General features: G+C 52.2%; 6 protein-coding genes across 6 annotated transcripts; 3 read left to right on the top strand and 3 right to left on the bottom strand.

Moving 5' to 3' along the window:
* Positions 1-1351: 1351 nt before the first annotated feature.
* On the bottom strand, positions 1352-2355 carry J4E87_004716 (uncharacterized protein; the record flags this gene model as incomplete). The annotated part of the gene is made up of 2 exons (XM_049376335.1): positions 1352-2139; positions 2322-2355. The coding sequence occupies 2 exons, from the start codon at positions 2353-2355 to the stop codon at positions 1352-1354; spliced, it is 822 nt and encodes a 273-aa protein (XP_049233846.1).
* Positions 2356-2857: 502 nt separating this feature from the next.
* Positions 2858-3802, bottom strand: J4E87_004715 (uncharacterized protein; the record flags this gene model as incomplete). The annotated part of the gene is made up of 1 exon (XM_049376334.1): positions 2858-3802. One exon carries the CDS (start codon positions 3800-3802, stop codon positions 2858-2860), a length of 945 nt encoding a protein of 314 aa, XP_049233845.1.
* A 473-nt stretch (positions 3803-4275) lies between these two features.
* Positions 4276-5121, top strand: J4E87_004714 (uncharacterized protein; the record flags this gene model as incomplete). The annotated part of the gene is given in 3 exon segments (XM_049376333.1): positions 4276-4400; positions 4453-5064; positions 5079-5121. 3 exon segments carry the CDS (start codon positions 4276-4278, stop codon positions 5119-5121), a joined length of 780 nt encoding a protein of 259 aa, XP_049233844.1.
* Positions 5122-7302: 2181 nt separating this feature from the next.
* On the top strand, positions 7303-8947 carry RRP3 (ribosomal RNA processing protein; the record flags this gene model as incomplete). Its single annotated transcript, XM_049376332.1, has 2 exons — positions 7303-7987; positions 8046-8947. The coding sequence occupies 2 exons, from the start codon at positions 7303-7305 to the stop codon at positions 8945-8947; spliced, it is 1587 nt and encodes a 528-aa protein (XP_049233843.1).
* Positions 8948-12090: 3143 nt separating this feature from the next.
* Positions 12091-12699, bottom strand: J4E87_004712 (uncharacterized protein; the record flags this gene model as incomplete). Its single annotated transcript, XM_049376331.1, has 2 exons — positions 12091-12423; positions 12472-12699. The coding sequence occupies 2 exons, from the start codon at positions 12697-12699 to the stop codon at positions 12091-12093; spliced, it is 561 nt and encodes a 186-aa protein (XP_049233842.1).
* Positions 12700-14180: 1481 nt separating this feature from the next.
* Positions 14181-16399, top strand: J4E87_004711 (uncharacterized protein; the record flags this gene model as incomplete). Its single annotated transcript, XM_049376330.1, has 5 exons — positions 14181-15198; positions 15252-15601; positions 15653-15858; positions 15908-16037; positions 16091-16399. The coding sequence occupies 5 exons, from the start codon at positions 14181-14183 to the stop codon at positions 16397-16399; spliced, it is 2013 nt and encodes a 670-aa protein (XP_049233841.1).
* Between the last annotated feature and the right edge of the window lie 562 nt (positions 16400-16961).

Raw genomic sequence — 16961 nt, 5'->3', positions numbered from 1 at the left:
CAGCAAGATCAGAGAAAACGACTTCTTCATCCTCCCAGCAGTGCGATAGAATGGCGTACGATGGGATACGGCCGACAAAGGTCTTCAGCTCCAATGTGCGTGTGTGTAGAAGCCGCATAACGAAAATGCTACGCTTTACGAGGGCATGCTCTAACTGTCTGCGCGTTTACGAATTTTTCGAGCTCTGGGCGGTTGAGGCACGACGTTCCCCTTTGTCGTAGACGTTACATTGAAGGCAGCGAGGCGCAACAAGGCAGGCAGCCTTGGAAAGCGTTGGAGAACACAAAGACCGCGAACCCGATGGGAGTCAAACCAGTGGTGAATGGCAGTACGACGCACAACTCAGATCAGGAGCAATCGAATGATCAGGCGACGAGTGCGAAGAAAAGTAACGGACGAGGAGAGTGAGTATCGTGATGAAGGAAGGTGGGGCAGGCACGGAGGACGCATGGGCCCTGCCCCGCCAAGACCCTTCGCTTGAAAACGCGCAAGAACTTTGCAGAGCTCCTCTCAGCCTTCTCTCACCACACCCCAGCGGCACAGCTACGACATGAGCTGATGAGCTTCTCGACAACTGCGTCTCATGCGCGATCAAAGTATCGCGACGCGCAAAACACGATGATCATCTCAACTGCCAGAAAGCGCAGCCACAATCCCAGAACTAACCACAGACCCAACCACCTCAGCCTTCAGCTCATCCTTTAAACCGAGTAAGTCCACCACCCACCCTTCCCCTACACACACTTCCCACACCCCATCTCGCAATGATGATCACAATACAAATCACAAGTTTCAAGACGGATCGGAGAAGGTTTCACGGCCTTTATTGAATGAGTATTTCCTGTCTGAATGAGAGATTACACACACGTCGCACTACCACATGACAACTGGCACAGCATCGCTGACAGACATCACAGGAAGCAAATAGTATTGCGGCTCGAGCGCAGTAGGTGGAGCAGATGGTAGTTCGTAGTTATATCATGCAATGCAATATTTTTGAAGCACTCAGTCGTTCGTTCAAGCCATGTTAATCATGACACGCCATCAGAGCTCTTCTGCAGAGAGCAAGCACGTGGAAATTTGCAATTAATGTTTACGTTATTGATTCATTCCATGATACAGTTACATACAAGCCCAGAAAAGCAGACGTACGATACCGAAGTAAAAGCAGAACCTCAAAAAAGGAAATGAGAGTGCGAAATCCATCCCTTATGAGCGCCTGCCACCGATGAATACATGACCTTTTCCATTCCATTCCACCCAGTATCCATTTTTCCATGGTCGTTTCATTGTTATCCTTGCCTATATGCATTTTGAACCTATGAGGAGACTTTCGTACCGTGTCGCGCGTCTAGTCTTCCGCCATTGATGCGGTGTTCTTGGTGGTCCTGCCGCTGCGGCGTGGTGTGCCGTCGGCGGTGGCAGCCTTCTTGGGTGCCTTCTTCTTTGCAGGTTCCTTCTTCTCCTTCTTGGCACGGCCGCCCTTCTTGGGGGTGGGCTTCGTCTCGGCTTCTTCCTTGTCCTCGGCTTCATCGTCGTCGGCCTCGTCGGTCTTTGCCTTCTTCTCGGCGGGCTTCTCATCGGCGTCAGCGTCGGCGCCGTTGGTCTTGTCCGCGGCTACCTCGTCGGCCTTGCGCTTGTCGCCGGCCTGGGGTTCCTCGTCCTTTTCGTCGGACTTGTCTTCTGTCGCGTCGTCCTTGGCCTCTTCTTTTGACTCTTCCTTCGAATCCTCCTTGGTCTCTTCAGCCTTGGACTCGCCGTTGGTTTGCGCTTCTTCCTTCTTCTCCTCACTGTCAGGCGCGTCCTTCATCTCCTCGTCCTTCTTCTCGGCTTCGGAGGTCTTCTCGTCCTCCTTCTTATCTGAGTCAGCCGACTTATCGTCATCCTTCTTCTCTGACTCTACCGACTTGTCCTCTTCCTTGGAGTCGCCGTTAGCGCCACCGGCCTTCTCGTCGATCTGAAGTTCGGAAGCGCGCTTCACGACATCGTTGCCAGAGCGCTCGACGTGCACAGCGGGGTTGTCGGGCGAGGCGTTCTTCTTGATGGTGTTGCCCTTCTTGGATTCAATGGCAATCTCGCCTTGGTCCTTGACCTCGGCAGCGGTGCCACCAGGCTGTCCGGAGCCCCAGTTCCATGAGACTGCTCACGCGTTAGCAGTGAGTTCCTGAGTCTTTTGCGATTATACCGATCGCGGCAAGGAAGACGCGCGCGGATGGGCAATGGTTACGCGCCAGTGAGCGCAATGCGCCTGGCGGAACCTCGCGATGCGCACCCACTGAACGGCTGAAGGGGTCTCGGATTGAGAATTGAGAGGCACGTACCCTTATCTCCTTGTTGGATCTCAGTGTCGGTCATTGTGTGTAACGTAGCTTAGCAGTGGCAGGTGGTAAGAGATGACGTTATGGTGCGCAAAACCGCGTGTAAAGTCGCGAAAGCGGGGCGGAACAGCAATTGATGCGCGTAAAGGTGCGATGGATACGGTGATGCGTAGAAATGATGCGCAAGCAGTTGGAAGAGACGCGACGGGCGGTGTGGAAGAGAAAAGAAGAATGGAAGCCGGGAACCTGAGTGCTGGGAAAGAGCTCTCGAAGATCGGAAGCTGCGGTGCTGAGGTGTGATTGGCTGCCCTGACCCACAAACGCCAATCTGTGCAATCTATGGGGAAGGTGGCTGGCGATCGAGCCACGGCGTCATCGGCTGGTCTGTGCGTATTCTCGAAATACATTCTTGTCGATCGCTTCCTTCACGGCATGACATTCAGAAATAGGGTATCAACGAGGACGAGACTACGCCTTTGACGCGGCCATTGAAGGTGTTAAGCATTTTGTTGACTGCGCTTTGCCGTACCATCATGTGTTCATGTCCAAACCTTGCCTCCCATACGATCTATCACCTTGTCCATCCCGTGCGTATGTGCGTAGTCAAATGCCGTCACCAAAGCCACGAGATGACTAGCTGCCGCAAGAACAACCAAGACGTGAAAGATTTGATGACTTGAGCCCCAGATATCGTATTTTCCAGGGCTCCACTTCTCAGGTATCCTCGCAGCATAGATAGCGGCACCAGCAATATACAGCGCACCCTGCAAGAGGACCCAATCCAGCCCAATGCTCTTGCGCAGATGTTCGACACCGTATAGTCGAACGCCATGGAGTACGGGGAAGACAGCGGAAAGGCCCATGAGCACGAACATGAGCGCTCGGAAGGGTCGAAGTGCGGGAGTGCGGAACTTGGGATGTGTGGCTGCGACAGACGTGCCTGCAGCCAGCGTCGTGATCATGGTCCAGTACGTCCTTTGCAGTTCTGGTTCGCTGCCAAAAGCATAGTATACGATGGGGACGAAGCTTCCCCAAATCAAGAAGACGATGCCCAGATAGTCGAGTTTGTTTCCCCAGACAGCGACCTCGTGCGAGTGGTTCTGTATCGTATGGTACGTCGCGCTCATGCCCAAACATGCTACAGCTCCTGCGAAGTAGCAGCTGAAGGCCCAGACATCTTCTTGAGTCGCTGTGTCATAGCGAGGGGTCAGTGTGTTGTAGAGCGCGACGGAGGAAATGGCAGCCATCATAGCTCCGATGAGATGGGTGTAGATGTTGACGGTTTCGTTGTGTAGATACCCAAGACTCTTCCAGGACTTGACGAATGAGTTGGATTGAGCGCGGTATCCCGATTGAATGTAGTGATTGTCTTGCTGCCATGGCGAGAGTTCGTCCCATAGTAGTATCAACTTTTCTTCGACTTTCTGCTCCAGCTCTTTCCCGGTTTGCGCGGCTTTTGAGATTGCTTCCTTGGCTGCTTCCATGATGGGATTATCTGATGTGAATCTTTGAATTCAGAATTGTGGGGGCGGCCTGCAATATATGCGTGTTTGTTGGAAGTTCACATGTCATGAAGCGGCCTCGGAGAATCCGCGAATACCCTCAGGGACTACACGCGATCTGGGTAGACTATACCGCGTCCGGTCAGGCTTGCGAGGACAACACGTCGCTTCTGAAGCAAAGCAATGACCTTGACAGCGCAGTCGCTCTTTATGGGCAACATCGTCAGTGGTCTCGCTGTTGTCACGAGACAAGGCATTTCCGACGCGTCGAGCTCGTGCGCTGCCCCTCCATCCCACCTTCCCTTCTTCCCAGCCCTCGAGCGCGGTTGCTTTCACCACCACCCACCATGTGTCGCAAATACGCTAGGTGATATACAGCCATGATCATTCGAGTCTTTGACATTACTTGACCTCCCCCGCGTTCCACGAGAACCCTCCACCCAACTACCAGCGTAATGAAGTCCTCAGACCCCGGCCGACCCAGCAGCCGTCGCGCGGCCTCAGGTGCATGGAACCGGCTGAAGCCCGTCCGCGAAGATGTCCTGGAGACATACGGACTCCCTTCCAAAGGAGAGACACGGTACATCCCTTTCGCCCCATACGTCCGCTCACAATGGCTAACGAGGATGTAGGCTGAACGACTTCAAAACACAAGAAATCTACTTCAACCGCATAATAGAACGCTACATGAAACTCTGCGCCCTCAACCGCGACGAACTAGACCGCCTCTTCATCTCCGTCAGCATCCCGCCTCCCGACACAACCACGACGACCAAGACGACGACGACAGCGCCCACCGCCAACTCGAAACTCACATCCTCCTTCTCCTCGCTCTCCCTCTCTAAACACGCACCCCCAGAAGCCCGCCAACAACCCACAACCCGCCCACCCCTCGCCTCAACATCCACAAACACACCACACAACCCCATCCCCCAAAAAGCCTTCACGCCCTCCATCCAAGAACTCTCCACCGTCCTCGCCTCCCTGCGCAAGCTACGAGAAGCCATAACCGCGTCCTCCCGCACCGACGCCTTCGCCCTGCGCGCCTACACCTTCGCCATCCACGTCAGCATCCTCTGCCACGACTGGTCTTCCTACCTCCCTTCTCTGCTCTCTCTCCTCGGGAAAATCCATCCCGTGAACCCATTATCCCCATCTACCTTACACGAAGTCGTCGGCCTGTTGATCCTCGACCAAGCATGTCGGCAATCCGATCACTCGGGCGCGCGCGCCACGAAACTACGGTATGGATATAAAGATTGGAGGGTGGAGAAAGTGTTGAGGTGTCTGGTCGCAGATGATTACGTGGGGTTTTGGCGGGTGAGAAGGAGTGTGGATGGGTATCAGAGGAGGGTTATGGAGTGGGCGGATGGAGGGGTGAGGGTGCATGCGCTCAAGTGTTTGGGAAGGGCGTATTTGAGTGCGGATAGGGCGTTTGTGGAGAGGTGTGCGGAGAGGAGCTGGGAGGAGTTGGTGCAGGAGGGTGTGGGGTGGGAATTGAGTGCGGATGGGGAGAGGGTTTTGATTAAGAAGATGAAGGGATGAAGTCGCTTATGGGGAAATGCTGTTTTGATACCCGGTTGTATTGCATGTGCCTTTGGACAGTTTGGTTGTACTTGGGATGAAGCGTTGAACATTCAGGGTATCATTAAGACTTTTCTATCAGACCACATCACTCATCCTCCATCTCCTCGTCCTCATCTTCATCTTCTTCCTCCCCAGCATCAGCAGCATCCTGCCAAACATCATCATCCATATCATACGCATCCAAGAGATCATCATCCATCTCCTCGTCCTCATCCTCCTCACCTTCGCCCTCACCCTCCCCAGTCTCCCCCCTAGCAGCAGCCCTCTCCTTGCGCTTCTTCTCCACATTCTCCTTTTGAACACGTCTCCTCTCCTCCTTCTCCTTATTCCTCTGTGTCCACTTCTTCTCCAACTCTTGCTCCTCTTTCTTGCTCTTCTTGATGTACTCATGCCACATGATCTTGCCGCCGCAGACGTCCTCTTCGACTTTTGTAAGGCGCAGCTTCATGCGGGGGCCTAGTTCGACGAGCTTGACGGCGCGTTTCTCGACGCGGGGTTTTGAGCCGCGAGCGCGGGCGTGCGAGGTTTCGTCGCCGGCTTTTAGCTTTTCTTTTTCTTTGCGGGAGAGGACTTTTTGGCGGACGGGTTGCGCGACTTCGACTTCGGCGTCCGTGTCTTGTTCGGTGTCGGAGGCGGATGTGTAGCCCGCGGCTGAGGGGTCGAGCATGTAGTCTGCCACGTCCTGGAGACGGGGTTAGTGGATGTTCTTTAAGCATTCTGGAGAGTTACTGCTTACCTCGAGCTTGCCTAGGTTGGGTAGTGCGCTCTTCTTCTTCTCCTTGCTGCCAATGAGCTTCTCAGCTGCGTATAACCGGCGGATGGCTTTCGGTACGCCTGTGACCTTCGTTGTAATCGCGTAGTGTCGCAGACTGATTGTGACGGAGCCATTCTCTTCCGAGGGAGGCTCACGGTTGAGAAGGAGGACGCGCTTGATCGAGTGTAGAGGGGTAGTGTGTGGTTGAATGGGCGGGAACAAGCCCTGGAACATGTCCGTCACGAGCTTCTCGAGATGCTTAGGAGGTGCCTTGTCGCCGAGTCTTTCTCTTTCCGCATCGCTGGTAAGGAAGTTGTTCATGACAAGCAGAGGCGCAACTAGGAAGTCGTTTGCGCCAGCCCGTGGGCGTCTCATTGACTTGAGAATGTCTTTGCAGAGACTGTAGTTTTCGACTCGGAAATGGAGGGTAGGTCCGCGGGGGACGCGGCATAGTCTGAGGTTGACGTTGCCGACTTCTGAGCGGGAGAAGAGGAGAAGATGGCTGACACCAAGCGGTCCGCACATGACCAGGAAGTCCTTTGAGGCTGTTAGCTCAGATCATGCCGGTAACTATGTATGCCTTACCTTGAGCTTATTCGCCCTCCGCTCCTTCAGCCGGATAGCAGTATCGGGCTCTAGGCAGTGGCGCACATCGTTCACGAGGTCTGAGACAGATCTTCCTACTCTAAATGTTGTTAGCAAACGAGTCGGATGTTACTCGATTGGATCAAACTCACTCTTGCGCGCCGATACGAATGACCATAGATTTCGGTGTCCCTGCTATCGGCTTCTTGGAAAGCTCCTTGTCGCGCACCGACTGCTTCTTCCTCGCGGTTCCTTTTCCACGAGCCATTGCGAAAACTCAGTTGTCTCTGACCAAGTCGAAGTATTGACGGGTATTGCAGATGACTAAGCGTATGATTCTTGCGCTGCGATCGTGATCTCTACTCGAGTAAGCCAGAGGAGAGCGTTGTGGTGTTGTTGAGTGAACGAGTTCGTCGCATGCAGTCGCAAACTAGAGCTCGCCGGCTTTCGAACTTTTAGGTGGGTCCGCCAAGATTTCGCGGTTTCTTTGGTTGGGAACCGCGGTACCGTGATTCTGTCGCACAACTTTTCCAGACTCAACAATCACAACGACAACATGCCTGGAGTCACGAAAAGAAAGCTTCAAGCCGACGCAGCCACTGCCGCCGGTGCGTCGTCGAAGAAGGTGCGACCATCGAACGCACCTGCGAAGAAAGTCCATAAGAAGCCTGTACCACCACCGGAATCCGAGTCCGGCGATGACGACGCCGAAGAGAGAGACTCCACGGATGCCGAAGAAGCACAAGATATAGTAGGCGGCAGCAGTTCAAAAGACGAAGCAGGGCCCTCTACCACCGCCGACGCAACGAGCGCAGAAGCGCAACCCGCCGCGAACGAACCGAAGAAGACGTTCGCCGATCTAGGCGTGCGCGAAGAGCTCTGCGATGCAGTCGAAAACTTGAAATACGTACACCCGACGCCTATCCAGGAACAAGCTATACCTCTAGCTCTTCAGGGTAGGGATGTGATCGGATTGGCCGAGACAGGTTCTGGAAAGACGGCGGCATTCGTCCTACCTATCCTTCAGTCGCTGCTCGAGAAGCCACAACCTTTGTTCGGCCTGATTCTGGCCCCGACACGAGAGTTGGCGTACCAGATCGCACAACAGGTGGATGCTTTGGGTAGCATCATCAACGTCAAGTGCGCGACGTTGGTAGGAGGAATGGACATGGTTCCACAGGCCATCTCGCTGTCCAAGAAGCCTCACATCGTAGTGGCAACACCTGGACGTCTGCTTGATCGTGAGTCACGCACATATAAGAACTATACGTGACATCCGTACTGACCACATCCGCGTAGATCTGGAAAACACGAAAGGCTTCAGTCTGAAGCATCTGAAATACATGGTCCTCGACGAAGCCGATCGCCTGCTCGACCTCGATTTCGGCCCCGTACTAGACAAGATTTTGAAGGTACTCCCTCGGGAAGGACGCCACACATACCTCTTCTCTGCGACCATGTCCTCCAAGGTCGAGAGTCTTCAACGCGCCGCCCTGCAAAACCCAGTCCGTGTGAGCATCAGCAGCTCTTCCCATCAAGTTGTCTCGACCCTACTACAACGCTACATCTTCCTCCCCTTCAAATGGAAGGACCTCTACCTCATCCACCTCCTCAACGACAACATCGGCCACCCCACCATCATCTTCACCCGCACAGTCAACGAAACCCAACGCATCTCCATCCTCCTCCGCACCCTCGGCTTCGGCGCCATCCCACTACACGGCCAACTAGGCCAGTCCGCCCGTCTGGGTGCTCTCAACAAATTCAAATCCAAGAGTCGCGACATCCTCGTTGCCACCGACGTAGCAGCCCGCGGTCTCGATATCCCCGCCGTTGACCTCGTCGTCAACTTCGATCTGCCAAGCGACTCTCAGACTTACGTCCATCGTGTTGGTCGAACTGCAAGAGCGGGAAAGTCGGGTAAGGCCGTGTCGTTCGTTACACAGTACGATCTTGAGATCTGGCTAAGGATTGAGAATGCGCTGGGTAAGAAGATCCCAGAGGAGGCCATCAACAAGGATGAAGCGATGGTCTACGCTGAGCGCGTTGGTGATGCGCAGAGGATAGCTGTCAGGGAAATGAAAGACTACCACGAGCAAAGAGGTAGCAGGGGTGGGCGCGGTGGTCGAGGTGGCTCGAGAGGAGGACGCGGTGGAGGCAGAGGCAGAGGTCGCGACACGATGGACACTGAGGAGGGTTAGATTTGGTATGCCTAGGTGTGGGTTGTCGGTTTTGGCGTTTTGATCTTTTCGCGTATACCCTACGAGTTGCTTGATCCCCGACCATGTCTTGGAGAAGATGGCACCCTTGGTCAGGACCGAAAAGTTTGTGTGTGCTTTGTTTTGGATGGGATGTGGGTGGGGGTGGATTATGATGGATTATGCAAGCATCGAATATGATATATGAACACATCGCTTTATCGAGGATACTTTGATGGGCCTTGCGGGTATTGTGGAGGGTATAAAAGACGTCTTTCGAGCTCACTTCTCTTCCCTTTCCTAACATCCAGAATTTCCTCTTCTTTTACAAAACGAGGATGAGACTGACCCATGATTCCAAAATCTCCCGACTCCTCGTCCATGTTCTCTTCCAAAATTTCAAAAACTCCCAATGATGGCTCTGCCTGCTCGTCCCATCAGCTTCTTACTTTACTACCAAAACCACTGCGATCCTGTACACGGGATATAGCGTTTCGATATCTCACACTGGCCTCGCATTCATTCTTACGGCGCGTCATACGTCATGCTGGAAGCTTGCTACTGTGCATGGCATAAAAGGCATCTTACAACCGACTCTTCTCTCTTATTCTCATACACTCAAACTTTCTCTCCTCTTTTCTAAAAGCAGAAATTGTGGACGATGATGACTTCAAAAACGGAACTTCTTCATGTTATGTTCTCCGCAAAAACTAAGGAAGTTACCGACTATGGCTCCGCCTTTCGGTACCACGCTGCTCATACCTCATCATCAAAATATCTTTCCATATTCTACATGGTATATGCTATCCGAATGTTTGAGTCGAGAACTGCTGAAATGCTATGGCGATCTGGCCATGCGACTTTGGAAGCTCGCGACTGTGGATGGCTATATAAGCCGTCTCTGGTCTTGATCTTTCTTTCCTAACATCCAAGATCTTTATTCTTAAATTGATCAAAAAGGACCATTGAGCAAAGGCTATGTTTCCGAAAGAGTTCGAGCAACCCGCCATGTCTCGTTCTGAAAACGCGTGGAGTATGTTCCCATGGTTCTGCCTCTCGGAAAAGTTCAGCTATCGATCTCGGCGATGTGTTTGTGGCTATGATACGAAACAACAGTCTTCCATACTCCAAAAGCCTCCAATGCAGCTTCCATGTGTTCTGCAGCATACAGCATAATCTTACATCAAGCACATCGCCCGTTAACAGTACAAACATTCTCTGCACTCCGGTTTGTCGCACGAACTCAATTGCACGAGAAGAACGTGGTGTAGCATATCAAATCTCACAAGCTCGGCAGAGTCATGAACACTTCATGTGAATCTTTGAGTAGTGTTTTGAGCAACACTGATGAGGTTGAGAGTAAGATTCGTGTGCAGAATGAAATTTCTATCCCAACGCCAAAGTCACCCACATCGGAAGCTTGAATATCGATTTTATTGAGATCTCAAAACGTAGACTGGATCACTAACCGCCCATAGAGCAAGTTTTGGAGGCCACATCGTTCTGTTCGGCGGCGTTTCCCGATCATGGGGGAATGTACCGTCTTTTTGGAGTGCGGTGGAATGAACGAGGTTTTGAAACAACGCGCGGAGTGCGGGAAAGCAGCCATGCGTTCTTGGGGTTGATATTTTGGAAAAGAACAGGAACAACCATAGTCGTGTACTGGGGCGTTTTTGAACACTCAAACCTGAGTGAGTGGATAACGAAGTAGAGAAGGAGGAGAGTCGTGAGAGGTATTTATGCGTCTCTGTATCACGTGTTGAAGCGGCATTGACAATCACAGGGAAGCGCCGAGAGACATCAGGGAGCAGTCGTCGTTTTTTGGTATTGAGCAAGTCGCCGACGACAAAAGTCATGTCCAGCTTGTTCATTCTTTTGGAAAGACCACGCATTTGCATTTTCCACATGCTTCTAGGTTTTGAACAGAGCAGAGAGAGATGTGAATGCCCCGACGCTCATGGCGAGGGAGATGGGAGTGGAAGAAGACCAGGAACGGACGGCCATGCAAGAGTAGCAAAAAGGGTTAGAAACCTGCTGGCAGGGAACATCGGTCATATAAAACCAGTTTTCGGATTCTGCGGACCTTGACGAGGGTCTGAGATAGTAGATAGCTTCATACCATGATTGGCAGCGACGTATTAATCTGGGTTTGTTGTTTTCGTAACTACCAGCGCAGCACATAAACTTTCTAGTACTCTGTTTTGATTGCTGAGACCGCCGCGGGAGACAGCGAACACATTGCCTGACGCTTTCAAGGATTTGGTATCCATGCATTTTTCCAAAGACTGATTTCCAAGATCAGCCGTTTGAGTAGATGATGAAACGAAGTATTTATCTCGACGAAGCTCTGGAATAGCCGGAAAAGAGCTGAGAAATCTGCACATGACGGGAGTTTGCAAGGTTTTTGGAAAAGAAGCACAGGAAGTCCATCGGCTTCTTCCCGGTATATTTTGGTATCCTTGTGCAAAGGAGTGGATGATAGAGGGAAGGAAGCCGGGCGCCAGGGCGAACTTTTATATCTCGGCAGGCGCTATCATGCGCTAGTTTTGATGGATACGCCGAGAGACATAGATCAGTAGTGGGTTGTTTTGAAGAATGCGCAGATTTCTTCGACGCCAAAAGACATAGTAAGTGGCAGAGTAGTTTTCGGAAAGACCAAGTGCTCGCATGTGTTGCAGATGGTAAAATTTGGAAGGCTTGAAGAAAGACGGATTTATCGACACTCGTACGGAGGGGGAGGAGAGTAACTTTTGGCAGAGGCAAAGGGGCGAAGTCATGCCTTGACTAGCATGGGGTTTCGGAGACTTTGGAAGTTGGGAATGCCACATGAATTGGGAAAAAAGACCTTTTTGAAGGATTATGGAAGGATCTTTTGCATCAGCGAATTGTAACATCGAAATTGAAACCCAGGTCTTTGGTTTCGACGATTTAGTCCTCTGGAAGGCCGACGCCGCACATGTATCGTGCGAAGAACGAATTTTGGAGAGAACGAGTCCTCGGCAGGACACGACAGCCATATCGCTTTCGGATTTATCTTTTTTGCACCCATGGATTCTGGCCCTTCATTTTCGAAAATGGTAAATTTGAGTAGATGATAAAAGGAAGACTCGGTCCGAATCAGCTCTACTTATATACCCCTCTCCCCCCTAGATCGGCGTACCCGCAGTACCCTTCTCCATCTCCTCACAAAGCTTACCCAACTCCTCAATCACAACCTGATGGTCATCCCATTGCTTCAACCCACTTACAACGACCACCGCAACCGGCCCATCACAGTTCTTGATGTAAATCGGCACACCGCCACCATGGATCGCGTAATCTTTCGCCGTCTCGCCTAATCCCATCTTAGCCTTGAACTTCTCCTCGTCGCCCTCAAATTGGTTCTGCAGACGCCATGTGCTTGCGTTGAAGCGGATGACGGCTGCGCGTTTACGGCTGACCCAGAAGTCGTTGTCTAGGGCTGTGCCGGAGTGGGTTACCTGCTTCATATCAGCACTGCAACTATACGCATCGATCATGGTACTCACGGCGTGGAAAAGCACATGACCTGGCGTGCTGATGGTAGAGATATCTACGACAGCTGGTCGCTCAAAGGTAAGCAGGCGTGTGCGGAGGTTGTAGCCGAGCTTGAACGCGATGCCGGAATCCCAGTGTGGCAACAGAGCGGCCTTTTCTTGCTTCTTGATGGCTTCGACATCGCGGGGTGCTTCTGAGAGGCCCACGTGTTGCGGGATCTGGATATCGTCTGTCGCCATCTTGAAAGTTGTTCGTTGCGGTGATTAAGAGCGATCAAGGTATGTGGTAGCAGGCGTCAAGTAATTCCTGTTCTACCCGCGAAGTAGTGGCTGATGCAGAAGGATATATCTCCGATAACATGTTGAGATGCCATGCCGAGTTCTAGATCGCCGATGTCATCCGTTGGCAGAGCTTTTCATAAATGTGGCTCTGCCGGCAGGCGTAGGCTCCGCATTGTTGCGCTAATTCCCCGCCATCATCGATCTTCCGCAGAGCCGCGTCGGGTCGCGCTCCTACACTCTCGACACGTTCAGCTACCGACGCGTTTTCGACGCGTTATCATCGCGTTCATCTCTGTCGCAGCGACCTAGGCATGTCTTTGAAAGATCACGGAGTGATGTGACGCGAGAAGTACACGTGTTCACTTGCTTCAGAGGGCACGATGCCGGCTCTGCCTTCCTTACGGCAACCTCGATCGGGCTCACGGCAGCCTCCAGCTTACATTATCAGCGTGGAGCCATTCATCGAGAGACCTAACGACTAGCGACATATGTGCGACGCGTGCAACGCAGCATCGCTACGCGGCACGAAGTACGAAAGAGAAGAATAGAGCATTGCGATTTAAGACCATCGCAAACACTCACGTAATCATTACAGCCCTCATCCATGGAGTTGAAACAACACCCAGGTTCCAACATGTTCTGCCTTCGCGAGACGCTGATACTATTCATGTGCGTTACCCGACATGTGTCGCTGACATCAGCGAACGCAAATACCTGATACTGGACGGCGAGGCGAACATACGCCTAAGCGAAATCGCTATGCAGATCGTTTCTCCATCTCATCGAATTCACATGATCTGGACAATTTGGCTTCAAGATGCGGGACCTCTCTTTAACCCGTGAGCATGGCTCACGTTGATCGAGACGGAACTTGCTCAACACAAAATTATCATTCAGTTGTCCTATGCAGCTCCCATACGAATCTCCGTGCCGTAGAACCGGTACGTTGTTCTGATCCAAAGATAAAGTACATCGAATGTGCCTTACGCCGCTCGGCCTCAGAACAGGCTGGCAATCTTAGACCTGAGGGAGGCGTCAGGCATCCGAACAGTACTATTTCTTCGTCGGCATGGAGTCAATCCGTCTGTCATTGTGGGCTGGTCAAGGTGAGTGGTCTATTTCTGTTCATGTGTTTGAATATATGAAGAAGGCATGACGCTCCAAAAGCGAGACCATACACGCACATTCAGCAACGACTACACTCATACCATCTTGTACACATTACGATTTTCGCATCCACCAGAATACTGCTTCTTCGATTGGCTGTTCGCGGCAATTGAGCACCTCTTTATCCGATTCGCTGTGAACTTCCCCGCTTCGCCAAGGCTCCCGACATGGTTCACATCTCGCGCGTTGTTCTGGGAGCAATCGCAGTCTTCCTCACAAACATCACTGTTGGAGCGGCTACAACTGGGCCTGCCGTCTCCCTCCATCACAGGATGGCCATCAATGACGAAGTGGGAACTGGATCAACCAGCCCCATCGATTCGGCCAACCCCGTGGTGAAGTCATCATGCGCCACCTCAGACAACAAGGGAACCAAGAGAGATACATGCCATCCGGATTCGAATGACGCCTCTCCAGCAGAGACCGTGGAGACTACGAAGCGCGTCAAGAGAGAGGAAGATATTCCCAGAGCCTATCTCCTCAGCACCATTGACGGCATCAACAGAGCCCAATACGAAGAGTGGGCCAAGAAGCCGCCGCTTGGTGACAAGGAAGGCGACATAATCGCTTTCGATGAACTCGACTGGGTTTCTTGCCAATATCTGAATCTCACTGACGCCGAGGCTGCTATTGTCCGCCAGGATCCTATCATAAGATTCATCGAGCGAATTACTGAAGACGATGGTGAGCTGCGCGTCATCCCTCCGCAGGAAGATTCGAGTTCACTACTTCCAAGTTCACTCCATGTCAAAGCTCAGGCACTCAACCAGAGGGATGAGAGTGCAGCTCATCTCAAGTTGCTATCAGCCAGGAACCAGAGAAATGACCCCACACAGCTACCGAACTATGTGTTCGAGCCTTCACTCGGAAAAGGTCAAACGATCTACGTCCTCGATAGTGGTTATCGTAAGAGCCACCAAGAATTCGATGCTTCGGAGCGCGAGGTTCGAGACTTTACTGTTGCCAACCGATACACATTCGCTGGTATTGACCTCACGGACGATCAGAAAGGCCCAGAGGATATGACAGATGTCACTGGTCACGGCACTCAGGTTGCAAGTATTGCGGCTGGATACGTCAGTGGCGTGGCTTCGAAAGCAAATCTTGTCGTTGTGAAGATGGTAAACTGGGCCAAAAACCCTAGGAAACCTGACCAACCTGGTCTTATACCACGCGGCGTCACGGACTCAGCGCTAGAGTATGCCTTCGCATGGACGTTGAAGGACATTGGGCAACAACGGCTTAAAAATCCCGACCCTAACGCAAGGTACATCATCAACCTATCCTATGGTAAGTGTCGCCTTCCACGGACTTCATCCTAGACCACGCTAACAACAGTTGAGGCTGGACCAAAGAACTACATCCTGGTAAGATTGCGGTATTGGAGCTGGTACTCAAGAAGTGCAAGGACCAAGACGTCACCCTTGTTGTTGCTGCAGGTAATGATGGGAGAATTCGCACTCTGGATGCCATCATACCGCAAGCCTTTGGCACCGATGACAGATTCAGCATGATAACCGTGGGCGGCGTGGACAATGCTGGCAAATACTATGCGAAAACGATTCAAGGAACCGGCCAAGGTGGTCAGGTCGACATTTACGCAGGCGCAGTCGGCGTCGTTGCTGCAAAGCATGACGAAGCAGATGACTCCACCTTGGCGGATGACGGAACATCCCTCGCAGCCCCAGCGATCGTGAGTATTCGTCATCACCTTCAATTCAGCAGAACATGCTAACGGTGACAGGCCGGACTTGCTGCATACTATTTCAGTATCCCTGCATTAAACAGCAACTGGAACGACGGTAGCGTACCTGCAGACATGAAGAAGTTTATTCTGGACCATGCGGAAATCAGGAACGACGACCCTTTCAATGAAGGCGACACATACCCCGTATCGCCGAAGCCCGACAAGGAGAGCCTCAGAGTGCCATACAACTTGGCGCTGAATACGTACGATATCTCCCTTGCCTGAAATCATCACGAACTAACTCAGCCACAGACTTTGCGACCTCCCCGATGCGACAGCCAAGCGCTCCCTCTTCGCCAAGAGAGCTCCAACACCCGAGAAGTCGGTTCCAGGCCGCCCGATCGTGGAGAACGGCGAGGTCACGAACGAAGATCTGAAGAATGTTCGTCATCTCCTACACGTCCCGACGAAGATCGTGAACTAACAACAACACAGGAAATCTGCAACGTCCACAACCGCCCCGCTCCAGAAACCGAACCCGAACCAACACCAGAAGCACAACCACCACCCCCAAACACAGCGGGCTGCAAGCTAGTCAAGCCTGGCTTTGGCGCCGGGGATTGGGAGATCACAGGATCTGGATGGGGTGATGAAGCGTCGCTCAGGGAGAAGTTCGGTGATTGGGCGTTCAGCTATACTGGTGGCGATTCTTTCACGGCTACGTTTACGAGTGCCATGGAGACGGTTGATGTTGAGAAGGCTGTGAGGGAGATGTCAGGGGTTCGCGATGTTACTTGTACTTAGGTGATGATGGAGATTAGAGGATGGCGCATATGAGGATTTGCTTCAGCTGGCGTAGAAGGCGTTTGGGACATGGGCTGCGCTTCTGCATGCATGGTTGGGAACGATGTCTCATCAGGATATGCTATCACTGGCCGCAGCCCTATGGAATGCTCACGGGCTCTTCTCTCGTATACTGATTCTGATCCGTAACTTGGTGACATGGTTGCGTGAATATTAACTTTTGGAACAAGGAAACACATCAGATCTCACACGCTGACTTATGACATTGAGTAGTAGAGAATGCATCGGCGCACCTCTCAGAAGCATGCATTGGTCTGAGGAGTACTTTGGTATACTCGCCTCAGGTCTCCAGAGTCCATGATCCGGAGGAGTGAGAAGGGAAGCGGCAGGTATTTATACAGCAAAAGAGGCCAAGCGCACGTCTCACATGGCGACAGAGCATGCATCTTTTTGGATGTCGCGCGGGCATAGACTTGCGATGATAAACTTCGAAGTGCTCGAGGATAGTATGCACCCTAACATGCGATGATGGTGTTTAAGCTTTGGAAATTCTATGGAAATG

This window comes from Alternaria ethzedia, assembly GCF_023757985.1.
Source record: "Alternaria ethzedia strain BMP 0044 chromosome Unknown scaffold_9, whole genome shotgun sequence".
Taxonomy (NCBI): Eukaryota; Fungi; Ascomycota; class Dothideomycetes; order Pleosporales; family Pleosporaceae; genus Alternaria; species Alternaria ethzedia.
Note: the sequence above shows the minus strand (reverse complement) of the source record. Positions and strands in the feature narration are given on the sequence as shown.